Genomic DNA, 17072 nt, shown 5'->3' with positions numbered 1-17072 from the left:
TAATCAATAGAACTCGTCATGCCGTTGAGGTACTTTCTCGCTTTGCCATATCCTGAAGTCGTGTCATGAACGATTGCAACGAAGCCCGTCTAGGATTGTGATCCTGTCCGAGTGTTATCCGCCGTGGAACTGTGAGGGGAAACATAGTGCTTTTGCAGCTCCCTCCTACAACGTTTTGGACACAATCATCCTTGTGGAAAGTTGGAAGAAGATGGATAATCCTAGGAGACATACAACAACTAGTGCTACGACTACTGCGACTAGCAATGGCGATTTCTCGCTACAGTCTAGGTCTCCGAACGCTCCCCGACATGATGTTCCGTCACCTGCCGGCAAAGCAGACCCAGGAATAACGAAGAAGACAACAAGAAGGAGCAAGTATCGACATGTGGAGGTCTACCATTCGAAGCTACGGCACTCGAGCCTTAGTAGAGACTCAGGTACTACAACTAGCTTCCTTGGTTTCCGCAACCTGATGGTGATTGTTTTGGGTAAGATAGCTTCCAGAGGGGCTGCTCTCGCCAGGGGCTGACTTGGTATAGTTGCTATGAACTTCCGCCTGATTATAGAGAATTTCATGAAGGTCAGTCGTTGGTTAACTGCACATATGTTCGAGGACAATGCTGACGAGTATCCAGTATGGTGTTCTCATCTGCATCAAATGCCATGATTACCGAAAGCAAGACGTGGTCCTTGGCTCCATCCTATTCTCCCTCGTCCCGTGTCACCTATTTATCGCCTATGTGATTGAATTGGCTGTCGCGAAACAGGCCAAGAAGACAGTAGGCCAGAGAAAGAAAGATGCATCCGCGGAGGAGAACGAACGTGGGCAGCAGGTTTTCCAGAGGACCTGGCGATTTGCCGCGTTCTTCCATACGCTCAATGCAACACTCTGTCTTGCCGTGACGAGCTTTGTGGTATACTTCTATATTCATCATCCGGGGATTGGGACGGCCTGCGAGGTTCACGCCATTATCGTGTGGTTGAAGAACTGCTCGTATGCCTTTACCAATCGAGACCTTCGACAGGCGATGCTCAATCCGTCTGCGGAGTCTGCCCTGCCCGACATCTATTCTTCATGCCCGTATCCTAGAAACATTACGCTTGGAAACCTCACATACTTTTGGTTAGCTCCAACACTGGTTTACCAGCCAGTGTATCCCCGGTCGTCGCACATCCGGTGGTCTTTTGTGGCGAAACGCCTGGGAGAGTTCTTCTGTTTAGCCGTGTTCATGTGGCTTCTTTCAGCTCAGTATGCCACGCCGGTGTTACGGAACTCGATTGATAAGATCGCCGTCATGGACATTGCATCCATTCTGGAGAGAGTCATGAAGCTGTCCACCATTTCTCTGGTCATCTGGCTGGCGGGTTTCTTCGCTATCTTCCAATCCTTGCTGAATGCGCTAGCCGAAGTAATGCGGTTTGGTGACCGCGAGTTCTACACAGACTGGTGGAATAGCTCTAGTCTGGGGACCTACTGGCGGTCTTGGAACCGTCCAGTGTATCTCTTCATGAAGAGACATGTATACTCACCATTAGTAGGACGAGGGTGGAGTGCCCTCGCGGCGAGTACAATGGTGTTTTTCATTTCTGCTGTGCTCCATGAGATGCTTGTTGGGATTCCCACTCATAACGTTATTGGTAAGCTTCCCCTCTATTTATAGTGCTTTTACCTTTACTTACCATTGTATCAGGAGTCGCATTCTTCGGAATGATGTTCCAGCTCCCCTTGATCGCCATTACCACGCCATTGGAGAAAATGCATGATCCTCTAGGCAAGGTAATTGGCAACTGTATCTTTTGGGTTAGCTTCTGCGTTGTTGGTCAGCCACTGGGGGCGCTACTCTACTTCTTCGCATGGCAGGCGAAATATGGTAGTGTAAGCAGGGGCTAGATTTGTTATTTACGGTGACTGATACCTTTTGATGTATATATCGGATTTGGGGACAATTTGGTATAGCATTGCCAAATAGATTTCGTGAATGCGAATCATCGCTAATGTCATTCAAACTGACCAAGCAGTTTAATACGTAGCAATGCCTCCGGGACAACCTCATTATGACTAGCATATCAACCCTCTACCCGACATCCACCCCCCGGGTAGACGTAGAAGTCTCTCTTATCCCGTCTCTCCTCGCGCTGCACCATTTATCCCATAACAATATTCTAACAGTAACAATGGCGAGGTAGCTACAAGTACCAGACCGAAAAAGCAGAACCACCAACCCCGACCCATACCCGAAAGCAGGTATTCCAAGTCAGCCGCTAACACAGCCCCAAGCCAGCACTGAACCAGGTTTGAAGCTGCAGCTGCAATACTGACTGAGAACATCGAGCCAATGTAGCAGATCGTGATAGATGCAGCCTTATTCCGTAAGATAGCCAGTGTACTGAAGAGGTTGAATCTTGGTGGCTTTGAGACTCGATGCTCCTGCTTCTGGTCCATTGATGTATTCAAAGAAACGCATTCGACCATGAACCTTCTCCATGCAGCGCTGGGAATCAAGCTGCCATGCCCTACAAGTCCCCTTGAGGTTTCCGGCATTCCTATAACGTAGCCAAGCAGCTGCCACTGAGAATAGCCAGAAACCAAAAGATACTTCTCCACTGGAGCCAGTCCACCATAATGACCCCGAAAGTAGGCCGTAGTGAGAATGAGATAATATAACTTCCGGAAATCTCGCTGACCGCACAGCATTACCAGGTGACAACATACCGCATTGATCTTTTGATCACCACTTGCATGATCATTAAAGGGCTTGTCATGGGTAGCTTCGCTGATACGGGCGGACGTCGACCGACCTACATTGTTAACTTTTGATCTTTCTCGCAACGAGAATTGGGTTAGCATTGAAGAATATTTATGGGGCATTACTAACCCTTCGCTGGATTCAGAGGGCAGGAAGCAGTGCGGCGACTTGTTTTGGATATGGTGTTGCAGCTGATATTGCGAGTCCAGGCCAGAGAGGTAAATATATGGGACTGATGAACGCGGACAGTTGAGATATCATGGTAGCAGAAATAGCTATAGTAATGATGAACGCCTTTTGATAGCTACTGAAGGTGCCATTCACAGTGTTACGCTCCGTTGCTTCTCCTTGCAAATCATCTCTCGCGCTGCTTGTGCCGAGGCATTTCTGAGCATCCTCTGATTTTATAAATTGCTAATGTGTGCCATCATTCTTGGCAATTGTGTCTGCCTTGAATATATTGTTATCCTTTTTGTGACAAGAAGTGTTTTAAGTTTGAGACTGTTGTTGGATATTACAAGGTTGTGATAGCGGCTGATATGGCCAGGGAAACACATACACGCTTGAGATTGTATCTATGAGGATACTTGAAGTCTGATAGCAAGAGGGATAACAGATACATATTCATAAAACTATTCATTTCCAACATGCCCTACTTACCTCCTGTTTCGGTAAGACTTGAAAGTTGGTTTTCCCACATGAGAAGGTGTAAGTCTTCGAACAAGCATAGTGCTATATAAGATCAAACCTTTTGATTTACTCAAATAGTGGCTTTCCTTACTGCGTTCTTATCCCTTGCTGAGGCAAGAATCTCATTTTCAGCTTGATCTGAAAGTGCTAACTATTCAAGGCAAAGTATGATTGAAAAAAATTCTTAATCCTAATATGCGTCTCACTTTATCGGATAAGTATTAATATGCAAGCAGAAGCCAGTTGTGATTGATCGCCCAAAGGATCGTGTGCCCTACAGTGCCCCTTTCTAAATGTAAGGGTTGAGATGGTATGATAAACAAGCGGTATGTCAACTCTCCAGCTTGAAATTGAGATTTGCGGCATACCTATAGTCACTATGATCCTCCGAAGTAGACGCGTTGCTCAGTATTGTTTTATAATTCAATTATATCATGTACATAAAGTGAGGGGAGTTGGCATGGAACGGATCTTATTCTACTTCGATCAATTGACACTATCGAGGATATAGCTTTGAACGAATCCACTATGTCTGTATCTCTCCAATCCTTCAATCGTGCAAATATGCCCTCCCAAGAGCCATTGCCAATGGTGGCAGCAGAAAGAGAGAGGAATATTGATAACCTTACACCCATCCTTAATCTCTTGTCTCACACTCCTTTTAATGCTTGGGTGCTGAACAATTAACTGGAGGTGCCCTTAACTTCACTTTTCGAGGTCGACTTGCCAGCCCGCTTTCAGACGGAAGCCAGAGCGTCATCATCAAGTATTCCAAAGATTATGTTTTGTGCGGCACAGTCGATACCACAATCCCAGCAAGTCGATGTGTAAGTATTTCCGAAGTGCGCATATTCTCAAATATTGCTGACCATGATATATGCAGGGAAACGAGTATCGGATTCTTGAGGGATTGTCAAGCCATATCCTTCCGGCATATCATGATCGGTTCATTATTAAACCGCCTCGTCCATATCAGATCTTCCCGCAGGATGGTGTTCAAGTGATTCAAGACTTTCAGGATACAACCCCGCTACTGGGCTTGCTTCTACACCCAGTGGAAAGTGATCTACCCTCACCCTTTGCGGCTTCTGTCGGCCATGCGATCGGAATTTGGCTGCGTTCGTTCCATTCGCAACCGTCGAAACATGGAAATTCATGGTGTCTATCATCTCTATCATCTATAGATGAGAACTTCGACGGCCGAGATAAACTGCGTAATTACTATTATGATATTCTCGAACAGAAGATTCGAATGTTCCCGCACCTTTTTGATGGCATTGCCAACAAGATAAAGGAATATGCGGCAGAAGAGATCGAGCGCAAGAATGATCAGTCGGGGATGGGATTGGTGCATGGAGATTTCTCCCTGAGGAAGTATGTATCTCTTTCCCAGTTTTTTTTCCTTTTGTTGACTATTTTCACTCTGAGAGAGCTTTCCCATTCGCTTGCTAATACCTCTCAAAGCCTCTTGATTTCAGAGACAACGTCGAAGTCCGGTGAAAACATCCTCCTCAGTCCCATCGACTGGGAATTCTCTCATCATGGCCGTCGAGATCAAGACCTTTGTCATATAACCAGCGAGCTTTATATTCTCCAGGAGCTGAAGGGTGTCAAGTCATGTGAGGTTATTCTTCAGGGCCTAATAGCTGGATATGGCGAGTCACAAGGCTCATCAGTTTATAACATTGCTGTTTATTTTGGAATCCACATTCTTTCTTGGGTGTCTATTATAACACCTGAGACTGCAAAAGAAGAAGAAGAAGGGCTAGTGAGGTTTGCAAGAGACCTCATTATAAAAGGGAGGGAAAAGGATTGTGGGTGGCTTGAGGGTACTGTCATGAGATACTTTTTTTCAGAAAGACAGTGAGAGCACATTGATTTACCATCGTACTCCATACCAGGGATTTGGGTTACACCGTATTTTCTTTATTCTGCTTTTTATGAATTTATATACAGTAGCCCGAAAAAGGAGACATCATCCAAGATGCTCGCCAATCAGGACAACAACCAAGATCTATCAAATTTATACAAACACCCTTCTATGCTGTTCCATTCCTATCCGCAGGATTCACTGCTGTAGGGATGTGTGTCACCGGAACGGGGCGGTGTTGATCCGGTTCTTCGAATATGGGTTGGAGTTTCAGCTGCTTACGTCAAGTGTTTATCTTAAATAAAGGCGTTCCCTCTATGAAATCAGACAGTAGTTTGCTTTGTTGAATTTTCTTCTCAATCGAGACATCCTGACTCTAAAAACGCACATCATGGTTGCCATCAGTGTTCCGGATAGCTACGGGTGAGTCTCCGCACAGTCTGGGATTGATATGTACTCCGCACCGGGTACAGAGACTAGAATCAACAGAAGACCAATGCTAATATCATGCGTGTAGTTCCGTCATCGCCGTTGCCCTAGGCGCAATCCCCGTCCTAGGCTTCGTCCACGGCCTCATCGTGACCAGCAGCCGCAAAGAAGCCAATGTGCCTTATCCCCACAGCTACGCGACCATCGAGCAATGCAAGACCAACGTAGGCTATCCCTACACTCTCCTCTACCTGAACCAGAAGCCATGCTAAAATGTACCCCAGCCCAAAGCCGAACAATTCAACTGCGCCCAGCGCGCCCACGGCAACTTCCTCGAGAACGCCCCGCAGACCATGCTCTTCACGCTCGTTGCGGGTCTCAAGTACCCCGGACTAGCTACTAGCATTGGTGCCGCGTGGCTTGTGTGTCGATCTCTGTTTTTGTACGGTTATGTCTACTCGGGCAAGCCGCAGGGTAAAGGACGGTTGATGGGTAGTTTCTTTTGGTTGGCACAGGGTGCTTTGTGGGGATTGAGTGTGTTTGGGGTTGGGAAGGATTTGATTTCTTACTAGGAATTTTCGATGTCAGATAATTCTCACAAATTATGATACTCTGCTGAATACATCTGTCAATGCTACGGTCTTGTATAATTGCGCCACATGTGGCTGAACTGGAGTGGGATGGTAGACGTGGCGGTGCACGCGGGGACTGATAAGGATTTTAGACATTGTCACATTCAGTTCCACAATTATTTCAAGCTGGATATTCTCCAATTTTTAAAATCTGAGTGACTCGTGACTGAACCGTCTATATCGGAATCCATACAGCAATGTCGTCCAAGTCGCAATTGACCTACAGCGCTCGCGCCAGCAACCACCCCAATGCGCTCGCAAAACGCTTATTCCAAATCGCAGAAACCAAGAAAACCAATGTGACTGTCTCCGCGGATGTGACAACCACCAAGGAGCTTCTGGATTTGGCTGATCGTACGTTGTTTTGCTTTTTGGGTCACGCAATCGCAAAAGCTGAACGCGATGCTATGTTAGGCAAGGTAAACCCAAACTGACCGTCATTGATTCACAGGCCTGGGCCCTCACATCGCCGTGATTAAAACGCACATCGACATCCTCTCCGACTTCAGCGAGGAAACGATCACCGGGCTTAAAACCCTTGCAGAAAAGCACAACTTCCTCATCTTCGAGGACCGCAAGTTCATCGACATCGGCAACACCGTTCAGAAGCAGTACCACGGCGGCACCCTCCGCATCTCCGAATGGGCGCATATAATTAACTGCAGCATTCTCCCCGGTGAGGGTATCGTAGACGCGCTCTCCCAGACCGCCTCCGCCGCGGACTTCCCCTACGGCCCCGAGCGTGGCTTGCTGATTCTGGCTGAGATGACCTCGAAGGGATCGTTGGCTACGGGTGAATATACCAAGGCGTCTGTGGACCACGCGCGAAAATTCAAGGGCTTTGTGCTGGGATTTGTGTCGACGCGGTCGCTCGGGGAGGTGCCGACGGAGGGTAGTGTTGCTTCGGACGAGGAGGATTTTGTTGTTTTTACGACGGGTGTGAATCTTGCGTCCAAGGGGGATAAGCTTGGGCAGCAGTATCAGACGCCTGAGTCGGCGATTGGAAGGGGTGCTGATTTTATCATTGCTGGTCGGGGGATTTATGCAGCACCGGACCCGGTGGAAGCCGCGAAGCAGTATCAGAAGGCCGGATGGGAGGCATACACGGCTCGTGTCGCAGGAACATAAAGAGCTACAATGTTGAAAGAGCTCCATTTATGCTTGTCACGTCTTCTTATCAAATGCAGATACCGAAAAATGACTTGTATATTGACATCACCGAAGCAAAAGCATGTCATATTAGCAATGAGCACCTTGTTTGTACACTATCCAATCCAATATCATCCCGATAGGCTGAAACCATCTATTCAGCGTGCTCCGAGATAACCAGATAATCCTTCCTATCTCGCTTTGTGTTGATTTCCCCGCAGTCTGTCAGCTGATAACAGCGACTCCTCGTATCGTGGACTGTCATTCGCTGACCTCCTCTTTTGGCATCAGTGCATCTTCGCTCGGCATTTCCTAGTCCAGATGCTTGAGTGCTGTACCCCGGATAGCGACGATAACAGCGGTCAATGCGAAAGGTGCGACGCACTCCGTACAGATTATGCCATATGTACATAGGGTCGCCGTTGGCTAGCTGAGGGGTTTGGTTGTATTTCACCCTCCTTTGTATTCCCCTTCTTCCATTTTGTGTCTTTCTAATTATCATAATGATGACAGATGGGAAACCACCAGCTACCGTGGACATCGAGAAAGCTGTCTCTACGGAAAAACAACCAGCACGCACGCACGATGCGGACGAGGCGTTGAACGCCTTTGAGGAGCTGCAGGGGGAGGCTATTGAGCTTGATGCGGGAACAAACAAACGGTTATTGAAGATAATCGACTGGCATTTGATGCCAATTATGTGTTTTGTATATGGGATGAATTATCTTGATAGTACGCTCCCCTCATCATATTGTACTGCATCGCCGCAGATGATGCTAATTTGTTATTGCTTAGAAACCACACTATCCTACGCAAGTGTTATGGGCATCAAAGATGACCTGAATCTGGTTGGCGATCAATACCAATGGCTGGGGAGTTTGTTCTATTTCGGTATGCTCCAATGACCTCGTTAATTCGAATCTAAAACTGATTGATACAGGCTACCTCGCATGGGAATACCCAACAAACGTCCTCCTCCAGCGTCTACCCCTGGGTAAATACTCAGCGTCCTGCATCCTAATCTGGGGCGCGATTCTCTGCTGCTTTGCTGCCGTAGAGAACTACCCCGGCGCCATCGCAATCCGTTTCTTGTACGTCTAAACACACTTGTTCACATGACAGCATACTAACAAACCAGCCTCGGTGTCTTCGAAGCAGCCGTAACCCCCGGTTTTGCCCTCCTCACCTCGCAATGGTACACCAAAGATGAACAAGCCAGCCGTGTCAATATCTGGTTCAGCTTCAATGGTTGGGGTCAGATTCTGGGTGGCTTTGTGGCCTATGGTATTGCTGTCGGCACACAGCGTCACGGCTCAACTATCGAGTCTTGGAAAATCGTCTTCCTGTGCACGGGCTTGTTGACTGTCACGCTGGGACTTATCTTTCTCTGGATCGTACCGGATAGCCAGTTGAATGCGCGGTGGTTGAAGAAAGAAGATCGGGTGCTGGCCGTTGCGAGAGTCAGGGTTAATCAGCAGGGCATTGGAAACAAGCACTTCAAGTTCTATCAGGTAAAAGAAGCGTTGATGGACCCGATGACATGGGCGTTCTTCTTTGTTGCGCTTATTGCTGATATCCCGAATGGGGGTATCACCAACTTCTTCAACCAATTGGTATGTTCATTTTCCATACTAACATCTCAATCAATACCAGCTAACTAACAAACACAGATCACAAGCTTCGGCTACAGCGAAGAACAATCCCTCCTCTACGGTGTTCCCGGCGGCGCCGTCGAAGTCATCGCCCTCATCGCCAGCGGCTATACAAGCCACATCACCCAACAACGCATCCTGTGCAGCACAGGTGGCCTGATCTGCGCAATCGTGGGTATGGTGCTTATCGTGGCGCTGCCACTGGAAAACGACGTGGGACGATTGATCGGGTATTACATGACGCAGGCGAGTCCAACGCCATTTGTGGCGCTGTTGTCGTTGGTGTCGAGTAATATGGCCGGGTATACGAAGAAGACGACCGTGGCGGCGCTTTACTTGATTGGGTACTGTGCAGGGAATATCATTGGTACCTTTCTTCCCTTTAACTCTCTTGTAGAGCAAGGCAAAGGACGAATGCTGACAATGATGACAGGACCGCAAGTCTTCCGGCCAAAGGACGCACCGCGCTATGTTCCAGCTGAGATTACGATTATCGTTTGCTGGGGAGTATGCCTGCTGATTCTGGCTTTCATCTGGTGGTGGTATAAGAAGGAGAACAATAAAAAGGCGGGGATTAGGGCGAGGGAGGATTATGTGCGGTTGGAGAATCAGGAGTACGTTGCCCTTGTTTACTTGTGAAGTATGTGTGGTTGCTAACTGGATTCAGGTGGTTGGACTTGACGGATTGGGAGAACAGTGAGTTTGTATATTCGTTGTAGGATTTACTCTATATGCGTGGTTGCTGTTATGAACATATTTAGGCAACTGAATTACCATTCTTATTCAAGTGATGATCAGTGATGCTTTGTTGTAGACTGAGGTGATGCATATGCCCCATGTCAATGTAAACCTAAATGAGCAGACGCCAACAATCCGACAATGATCAGACTACGCCTTATTGCGTGCTGCTTTGAGTAGTAAGTCGTATCTTTTTAGACTTACTTCTTATTGTGCAATACTCCGTAGTTTAGCTTCAACTTCAACTTCCCTTAACATTTTTACCACCCCCCCCTTTCTCCCCCCCTCCGACTCATAACCTGCCACTCCCCCTGTTCACTCTGAGATGTGGACGCAACCCTCGGCGTCGGACGAACATAGATAACCGGCAACGCCTGCTTGTACACAGCGCTCAGTCTCCCCAGGAGTCCAGCATAGAGCAGCTCATCTTGCTGACGACGCTCCTCCTTCGACGCTAACGTAAGGACTACCTGCTGCGCCGCCACTTGCTGATGCTGCTCTCGCTCCTGATGCTCGTATACCTCGTCTCGATGAGCCCGGTGACGCTGGCTCGCATCCTCCACCGGATCGCAGTGGTAAAACTTGTCGTTCAAGTCAGGCTCTTTGCCGTGACTGTGCAGGCTCGCCCCACCCGGCAATGACGACGTTTGCGTTCCTGCACGCAGCTCGCGCAGCGGCATTTGAGTGGATGCACTTCGACCACTGGTTTCTTGATGGGCTGCTGGAGAGTCAGCTCAGAGATAGCGTAGGTGGGCTGTAGCGTTTGCTTCTTGCGCTGATACAACAGGCCTGTCGCTTGTAGCTGCCCGTGGAGTTGTTCGTACGCGGTAATACACACGATGAGTTGAGCACAGCGGGAGGTAGAAATGTTAGTGATGCCAATGGTGGAGAAAGGGGATGGAGGGTTGTGGTGGGTACGATGAGAGGAGGAGAGGGTTTCGAAGGTATCGTGGGCGATGAGCTTGATGAAAGAGGTGAGGCGAGAATCCATGTTCGTGACGAGATGGGTGCGGTGTGAGGGATCAGTAGAAAACAGTCGATACTACTGTATAGCATCGACTGCAGCACGATGACAATGGTTGAAGAAAGGAAGGAAGAAGAGAGAAAATGACTGGGATCTATGCTGGAGGAGCAGGCTGCAGCAGACGAATATTCTATCATCAGTGCGTGGTAGATCAATCCTGGATGATTTTCTGGTTCGAGAAGGCAGAAGAACTGCAGACTAAGTGTAATTGGTATATATACAAGAATAACATAGGGCTACCGTAGTATGCTATTCAGAGTGAACACATCTATGGCACTACTCAGTCATTTCCTGACCTTCTCAAAGGAGGACGGAAACTCCTGAATTTCATCACAGTACGAATTCGATCAATAACATGCCGGAATGAGAGATCCCCAACAAAGAAAACTCCCAGACTTCGACGGCGCAGAGAATCTAATGACGTACTCGTATAGGGCTACCTGGCGTGGACTGTGGTTGAACGGAGGCAGTAGCCCAGAAACTAGGTGACAGCTTTCCGATATCCACCCCACAGGTACTCCGTACATCCATCTTCAATTGGAATATTCCACGTCTTCTAGGGATATTCCGGAAACAATAATCCAAGCACAGAGTCGATGCACTGATCAAGATAAGATCAAAGATGACGCTAACCCAAAGCAGCGGGTCTAGAATTGGACCAGTGACTTCTGTCGCCAGAGTGGCGGTCAAGGGGAGACCACCAATCAGAAGACCTAAAAGCAGTCCGTGCGGCGGAAGAACCGAACCAGATCGGCAAAGTGGGGAGCTTGACAGCGGTGATTGGCCGGGGAACCGAAAATGGAAGCGCGCGCCACATGAAACCGGAGACCGCCTGACGAATGCGGAATCCCGGACCGGTGATTGGTGCTGTCACTGCCGCCACGGGTTCTTAGCGAGGGGCACGTACAGGTTGCATACAGAAGGAACAGTTGAGAACATGGAGTATGGATGAAACAGATAAAAGTGGAAGTGAATGAATGGCTGATATGCAACAATGAATCCTCCAGGCAGCAAACAATGAAACTGAAAGAAAGAAACCAACAAGAAACACAAGAATAGAACAAAATTCTTGTTTAACCGAAGAGAAGCTAAAACGCTAAAAGCACTAAAAACACTAAGCATAGTCTATTCCGTCGGTGAAAAAGCCTTATAAACTGCATCTCCTGCATTTCTTCACATCCTTCTGCATCTCCCCTTCTGTTTTACTACTTATTATGTACAGACGTTGAGCGTCTCGGTCTCTCTCTAGGCACCCGTTTGCATGTGACTTGTACCTGGCGTACACACCTGACATCATCCAGTCTGTGTTGCACCCTTGCGTTTGTCGGTTTCGTCCGATTCTCCCTGTCACTCGTTGCCTTACTTTCTCCTTTATGGCCAAGTCCTTTCCTATTCATACAACCTCCCTTTCGACTCCAGCTTCAGAAACCACTAAAATCATTCCGGATGGAGACATAACATCTGCTTCGAGGAAGCCTTCGTCCTCGATTAACTCTACAATGGATCTCGGCTCGCCTAATCGTCACACCCCAAAACGAACACGCACAGTGACTTCCTCGCCCCCGTCCTCCCATAGCCATGCCTCGTCCCACCACTATCGACCAACTTCCCGCAGTACAGCACACTCAAACCCCACCAGCCGTCGCAGCTCGCGGCATTCCTCGCACCGGAGGGTGCCTACCTCAGTATCCCTGACCCCGTCTGTACACAGCGCGAGTCGCCGTCCGCCGGGTCAGAAGCGAGAGAGCCTACTCGCACTACATCGAGAATCATGTCGGTTATTCCAAGTCCCAGACCAGGAGGTCATGACTCCCCCGCCGATTTCGACGAAAATGTCCGTCCAGCATATTTCTTCGGCTGCGTCGTCGGATATCGGTTCGCCACCGCTGTCGCCAGGGTTGTATGCGCAATCTTCTGTGTCTGATCGATCACTAGACCATGGTCGACCCAGTACGATATACCCGATTCCTGCAGAACCGCCATGCAAACAACCATCGCATACAATCAATACGGTCATCGACTGGACCTCTCCCTCCACCCGACGACGGGAGTATGCAAAGATTGACCGCGCCAGTCGTGGTGTCCGAGGGCTATGGCGCAAAGTAGCGCCGCGATGGTGCCAGTTTGGGAATGACAGGATGCCGTTCTTCGAGCCTGATAAGAACGGCAAGGCCAACTATGAGGGAAGCGTGAGGCGGTTTCGAATGGATCTCCCTGATGAGCCGGAGCTGGCTAGATCTCGTCGGGGAGGGTTCAAACTTCGGGGGAGGAGACACACGGCTGTCTAACCTCTACCTTGTCTTTTTTTGAGTTTTTTATTCTATTGGTGCTCCATTTTTAACAGAATGCTTGCGTTCATGATACCACGACCACCGCCACTGCACCGCGCATTGATTGCAGGAGTATACGCCCTGTCCTATTGTTTCACTTTAATCACCTAATTGGATGATATTATGATACCCAGATACACAAGTTATTGTTAATCAATGTTAATCATTGCTTAGTCCAACTATACAATACAAATCCTTTTCAAAATTTCCCAACCAACGCCGTAGATGCTAGGGTATATTACATCAAATCGAAATCGTCCAAATTGTCGCGGTAACGCATGATGTTGCGCTTGATCTTGCTGGAATCCACCCACGTCACGAAATCCTCCATATTCCGGGTCACCAGGAACGCAGGGTCGGTGACCACCTCAGTTCCGACACGCACATGACCCTGTTCGATGAACGTAATCGCCTATCCAAGAAAACCCGTTAGCACCGCACAAAAGTACCTCTCCCATATTAAGGGGAAGGAGAAAGTCCAGGGAGGCCCAGGTCCACACCCCAGCTTAGACCAGACCCATCCCATCCCCAGGGGGTTAAAAAAAGAGACACGTACAGCCTTAACATTCTCCACCATCCCACTCCTAACCATCAACACCGCCAAACGCCTCCTACAAAACGCAGAAACCGTAACCTCCCTTTCAACCCTCGACAATCCAGCCCCCTGCTCCCGACTCTGCTTCAACACCCCCATCCGCCACAACTTTTCCAACACATCGCTCTCAATCTGTTTCCGGACGGGGTCCGTCTCGGGGTCTAGTGCTGAGAGCTTGTGCGCGAGTTGCCGCAGGGAACCCGCGAGGACGTTGTATTTGCGATAGTCGGCCGGGTCTTGAAGGTGGTAGCGTGCGCGGACGGTGTGTTCACGGTGGTCGTTTTCAGATTTGTAGTTGTGGAAGTCGACCTTGCGGAGGAGCCTGGTTTATTTGGATTAGTTCTGTTGGAGCGTTGGGGGACGTATTGGAGTTGGGGACGTACTTGCGCTCGTGATGCTTGAATTGGCGGACCATTTTGGCGTTTTTTGGTTTATTTTAATGAGATCTGGATATTCTTTGCGAAATGCGATGATGGCGGTGATAAAATTTTGGATGCTATCTCCAGGCGGTGTGGTTCTGCCGGATGTTGTATCAATACAAACAATACAAACCATGCAAACATTGTGCTTAGCTATATATGTTGCACATGCAACACCTGAAATAAGCTACATCGTATGTATGGCAGGAAGAAAAGAATGGCATTTTGAGCAACAGTAGCCAAGCGCTAGCTGAGTGGCGCTAGTATTCAGTGGAAGAGTGTTCTTCTCTCCCACATACTCGGCTGTACTATTCAGCAATTGTTTGAGCATCCCCTCTTTACGAATCTGCCAGGGGGTCTCCATGAGCACAAGTGCCTAATAAGTTACTCTTATACGTCAAGGACAGACAAATCGTTTCCTGTAGTCAACGCTGTGCTGGGAGCATTTGTCCTGCAGGAACGGTCTTCAGTGACTTCGGCAAGGAAGTATTATTCGAGCCAGCGGATTTTTGAATTCGTCCAGTTGAGCTGGGGACAGTCCGTGGCTGTCAACGAAGACAATCGATACAGCCTTTGTTATTATCCTTTTTCTCTTTCATAGACAAGTATTCGGAGGTACCATTTTGCAACGTTTGAGTCAAGCAAGAAAATGGCGAGACGCTATCGAAATAGCAAAGGCGATGAGGTTCTATTGGCCCATGGACCAACCAAGGAGTATCTCCATAGGCACTTGGCAATAGTTCGCCACCGATGAGGGTAGAGAGTGTTAAGTCCAACTGACAGTGCGACGTCATTTCTCGTCGTAATGTGCAGGTGAAGACGTTCTGCAAAAGGTACAAGGACATGTTTGGCCGGTCTGGTAAGGTTGAGAGTGAGGGGAAGGTCCAATGTCTTGGGCTGGATGGCTTTTGGTTCGCTCGTGTCTGATTGCAGTGTAATTGTCCTTCATGTCCAAGGGATCTAAAATATTGCCATGGGTATAGCGCTGCTAACAATTGCCCTATTGTAGTAACAGGACCAGAACCAACAAACTTATCAAGCTCAATTTTGACGTCATTTTTTTTTTTTTTTTTCAATTATCAGAAGTGGGAATTCTCGATCACAATTAGCAGGAGGCTCCGCGATATAGGCTTTATGGTGAACTTCGGCACACCATATCAGATGGGACGAATAAATGCTGAAACCGCATGACAGGTTTCTCCTTGATTATTGACATCAACCTTTCTTGGTCATTCGTGAGGCAGCAGTCAGGCGTCCCAGTTTCGATGTCTTCTCTGGGGTACCGCAAGGTATGGCTTTCTACTTCATACATGCCATCATTCCATGTCGGTAGTTCGCATGTACTCGAGTTCTCACTAACGCCGGGGTGAGAGAACTCAGCTCAAGGAGAGACCTTTCTACCAGTAAAGGTTTGAATTACTGAAAAGGACACTTCGAATTGCAGTATTCAGACCTAGTCCATCTGGCAGCGCATATTCGGCTGACTCTTCGGGTGCCGAGCACAGAGAGGAACAAGGTGTTCAGCCACAATTTTTGAGATCTGGCTGCCGTTGGCGGTTTTGGGGTGCATTTCAGACTCAGGGACCTGCCCATAGACAATGAAATAGAATGATTGATAGAACTCTTTCTGAAATGTGCCTTTGAATATGTCTTGATGTCACATATTCGTAACATAACACCCAGTCTTGGAGATCTAGAGTTGCGATACTCCAATAGTCCTGACATAGCAAGAGGACAACGCGTTTTTAATACATCTTTCTCGTGGGTAGACATAGTTTGGTATTGACGCCCCAGAGGTTCAGTATAAAGTATACTGTCACTAACTCCCACGTCAGTCCCACGTCATCTATCATCTTTGCTAGACAGACAGCGTCCCTAGTGCTGGTCAGCTTGAACGCTGACTGGGACATGCACATGGTCAGTATGGCCATTACTTCCCATCCACTCCACATTGGCATTGGATTTGCATGGGTGAAAGATGGTAGATGTATATCGGCCATGTCTCCTGGCTCCGCCAGTCCTGTTAGACAGGTGTTTGTTCATTCTCGCTATGTATTCCAAGAGATATTTGATCCGTGCTTAGAAGCTTGGTAATTTTTTACTGAATACCGCTGACCGGTTTTAATTTCGATTCCGAGGAGTACCCACGGCCGGTAGAAAATGCTCCAGATTCAAATGACACATGACAATTGGTGCCGCCCGAATACGCTGGACCATGACTATTGCCTCTTCAGAAACATGTCTTTTGCGGGCTGGTGGCCTGCTCTGAAACTTTTACCTGCGTGTGTGCGACCTCAAAGTGCGCCCTGCCAGCACATCACGCCATCATCCTATATCCTCTTTCCAGTTGCACCCGGTGAACGAGCCACTTGGGAGTATGGTGGCGCTATCTTCGTTCGGGTCCAAAAGCAATGAATCATGAACAGGTACCATTCGCCAATTTTTTTGGCGCCGAGTGTCGTAAATTGCGGCGATATGTTTCCTCAAGAATACCGTCTAAGATAGGGAGATTTCGAAGTACATGCGCAGAGGAAGAGAATATCCTCCGGGCTACTATCTCAACTCAAAGCAGGTCATGAACTTTGTACCAGCTGAAGGCAAGTGACGATACTGCAACTTCCCCAGTGTCTCCGATGTTGGCGAATTCATTGATTGCATGGTGCATCTTCGAGCTTGTGGCGAACATTAAAAATAGTTCAGAGCTAGATACGCTGCGAGACATTAGTTGGCAGACAATCTCTGCGCTCTTCTTATCCAATGCTTTCGAGATGGAGCGTCGCATAGAGCGTAGATG

The 17072-nt window shown here is 48.2% G+C and overlaps 7 protein-coding genes across 7 annotated transcripts; 5 read left to right on the top strand and 2 right to left on the bottom strand.

Annotated features, from left to right (window-relative positions):
- Window positions 1-211: 211 nt before the first annotated feature.
- On the top strand, window positions 212-1894 carry ACHE_50368A (putative diacylglycerol O-acyltransferase (DgaT); the record flags this gene model as incomplete). Its single annotated transcript, XM_043280078.1, has 4 exons — window positions 212-491; window positions 543-583; window positions 639-1641; window positions 1695-1894. The coding sequence occupies 4 exons, from the start codon at window positions 212-214 to the stop codon at window positions 1892-1894; spliced, it is 1524 nt and encodes a 507-aa protein (XP_043137692.1).
- A 3807-nt stretch (window positions 1895-5701) lies between these two features.
- On the top strand, window positions 5702-6311 carry ACHE_50367A (MAPEG family protein; the record flags this gene model as incomplete). The annotated part of the gene is made up of 3 exons (XM_043280077.1): window positions 5702-5733; window positions 5828-5963; window positions 6024-6311. The coding sequence occupies 3 exons, from the start codon at window positions 5702-5704 to the stop codon at window positions 6309-6311; spliced, it is 456 nt and encodes a 151-aa protein (XP_043137691.1).
- A 257-nt stretch (window positions 6312-6568) lies between these two features.
- Window positions 6569-7499, top strand: pyrG (orotidine-5'-phosphate decarboxylase pyrG; the record flags this gene model as incomplete). Its single annotated transcript, XM_043280074.1, has 2 exons — window positions 6569-6725; window positions 6823-7499. The coding sequence occupies 2 exons, from the start codon at window positions 6569-6571 to the stop codon at window positions 7497-7499; spliced, it is 834 nt and encodes a 277-aa protein (XP_043137690.1).
- Window positions 7500-8023: 524 nt separating this feature from the next.
- ACHE_50365A (allantoate permease family MFS transporter) lies at window positions 8024-9891 on the top strand (the record flags this gene model as incomplete). Its single annotated transcript, XM_043280073.1, has 7 exons — window positions 8024-8252; window positions 8316-8411; window positions 8461-8611; window positions 8659-9133; window positions 9191-9539; window positions 9606-9786; window positions 9840-9891. The coding sequence occupies 7 exons, from the start codon at window positions 8024-8026 to the stop codon at window positions 9889-9891; spliced, it is 1533 nt and encodes a 510-aa protein (XP_043137689.1).
- A 279-nt stretch (window positions 9892-10170) lies between these two features.
- ACHE_50364S (uncharacterized protein) lies at window positions 10171-10590 on the bottom strand (the record flags this gene model as incomplete). The annotated part of the gene is made up of 1 exon (XM_043280072.1): window positions 10171-10590. The coding sequence occupies one exon, from the start codon at window positions 10588-10590 to the stop codon at window positions 10171-10173; it is 420 nt and encodes a 139-aa protein (XP_043137688.1).
- A 1843-nt stretch (window positions 10591-12433) lies between these two features.
- On the top strand, window positions 12434-13222 carry ACHE_50363A (uncharacterized protein; the record flags this gene model as incomplete). Its single annotated transcript, XM_043280071.1, has 1 exon — window positions 12434-13222. The coding sequence occupies one exon, from the start codon at window positions 12434-12436 to the stop codon at window positions 13220-13222; it is 789 nt and encodes a 262-aa protein (XP_043137687.1).
- A 280-nt stretch (window positions 13223-13502) lies between these two features.
- On the bottom strand, window positions 13503-14274 carry IMP3 (snoRNA-binding rRNA-processing protein IMP3; the record flags this gene model as incomplete). Its single annotated transcript, XM_043280070.1, has 3 exons — window positions 13503-13676; window positions 13821-14181; window positions 14243-14274. The coding sequence occupies 3 exons, from the start codon at window positions 14272-14274 to the stop codon at window positions 13503-13505; spliced, it is 567 nt and encodes a 188-aa protein (XP_043137686.1).
- Between the last annotated feature and the right edge of the window lie 2798 nt (window positions 14275-17072).

Source organism: Aspergillus chevalieri, chromosome 5 (assembly GCF_016861735.1).
Source record: "Aspergillus chevalieri M1 DNA, chromosome 5, nearly complete sequence".
In the NCBI taxonomy this organism is placed as follows: Eukaryota; Fungi; Ascomycota; class Eurotiomycetes; order Eurotiales; family Aspergillaceae; genus Aspergillus; species Aspergillus chevalieri.
The sequence above is the reverse complement of the archived record's forward strand: the minus strand, read 5'-3'. Positions and strand labels throughout refer to the sequence as shown.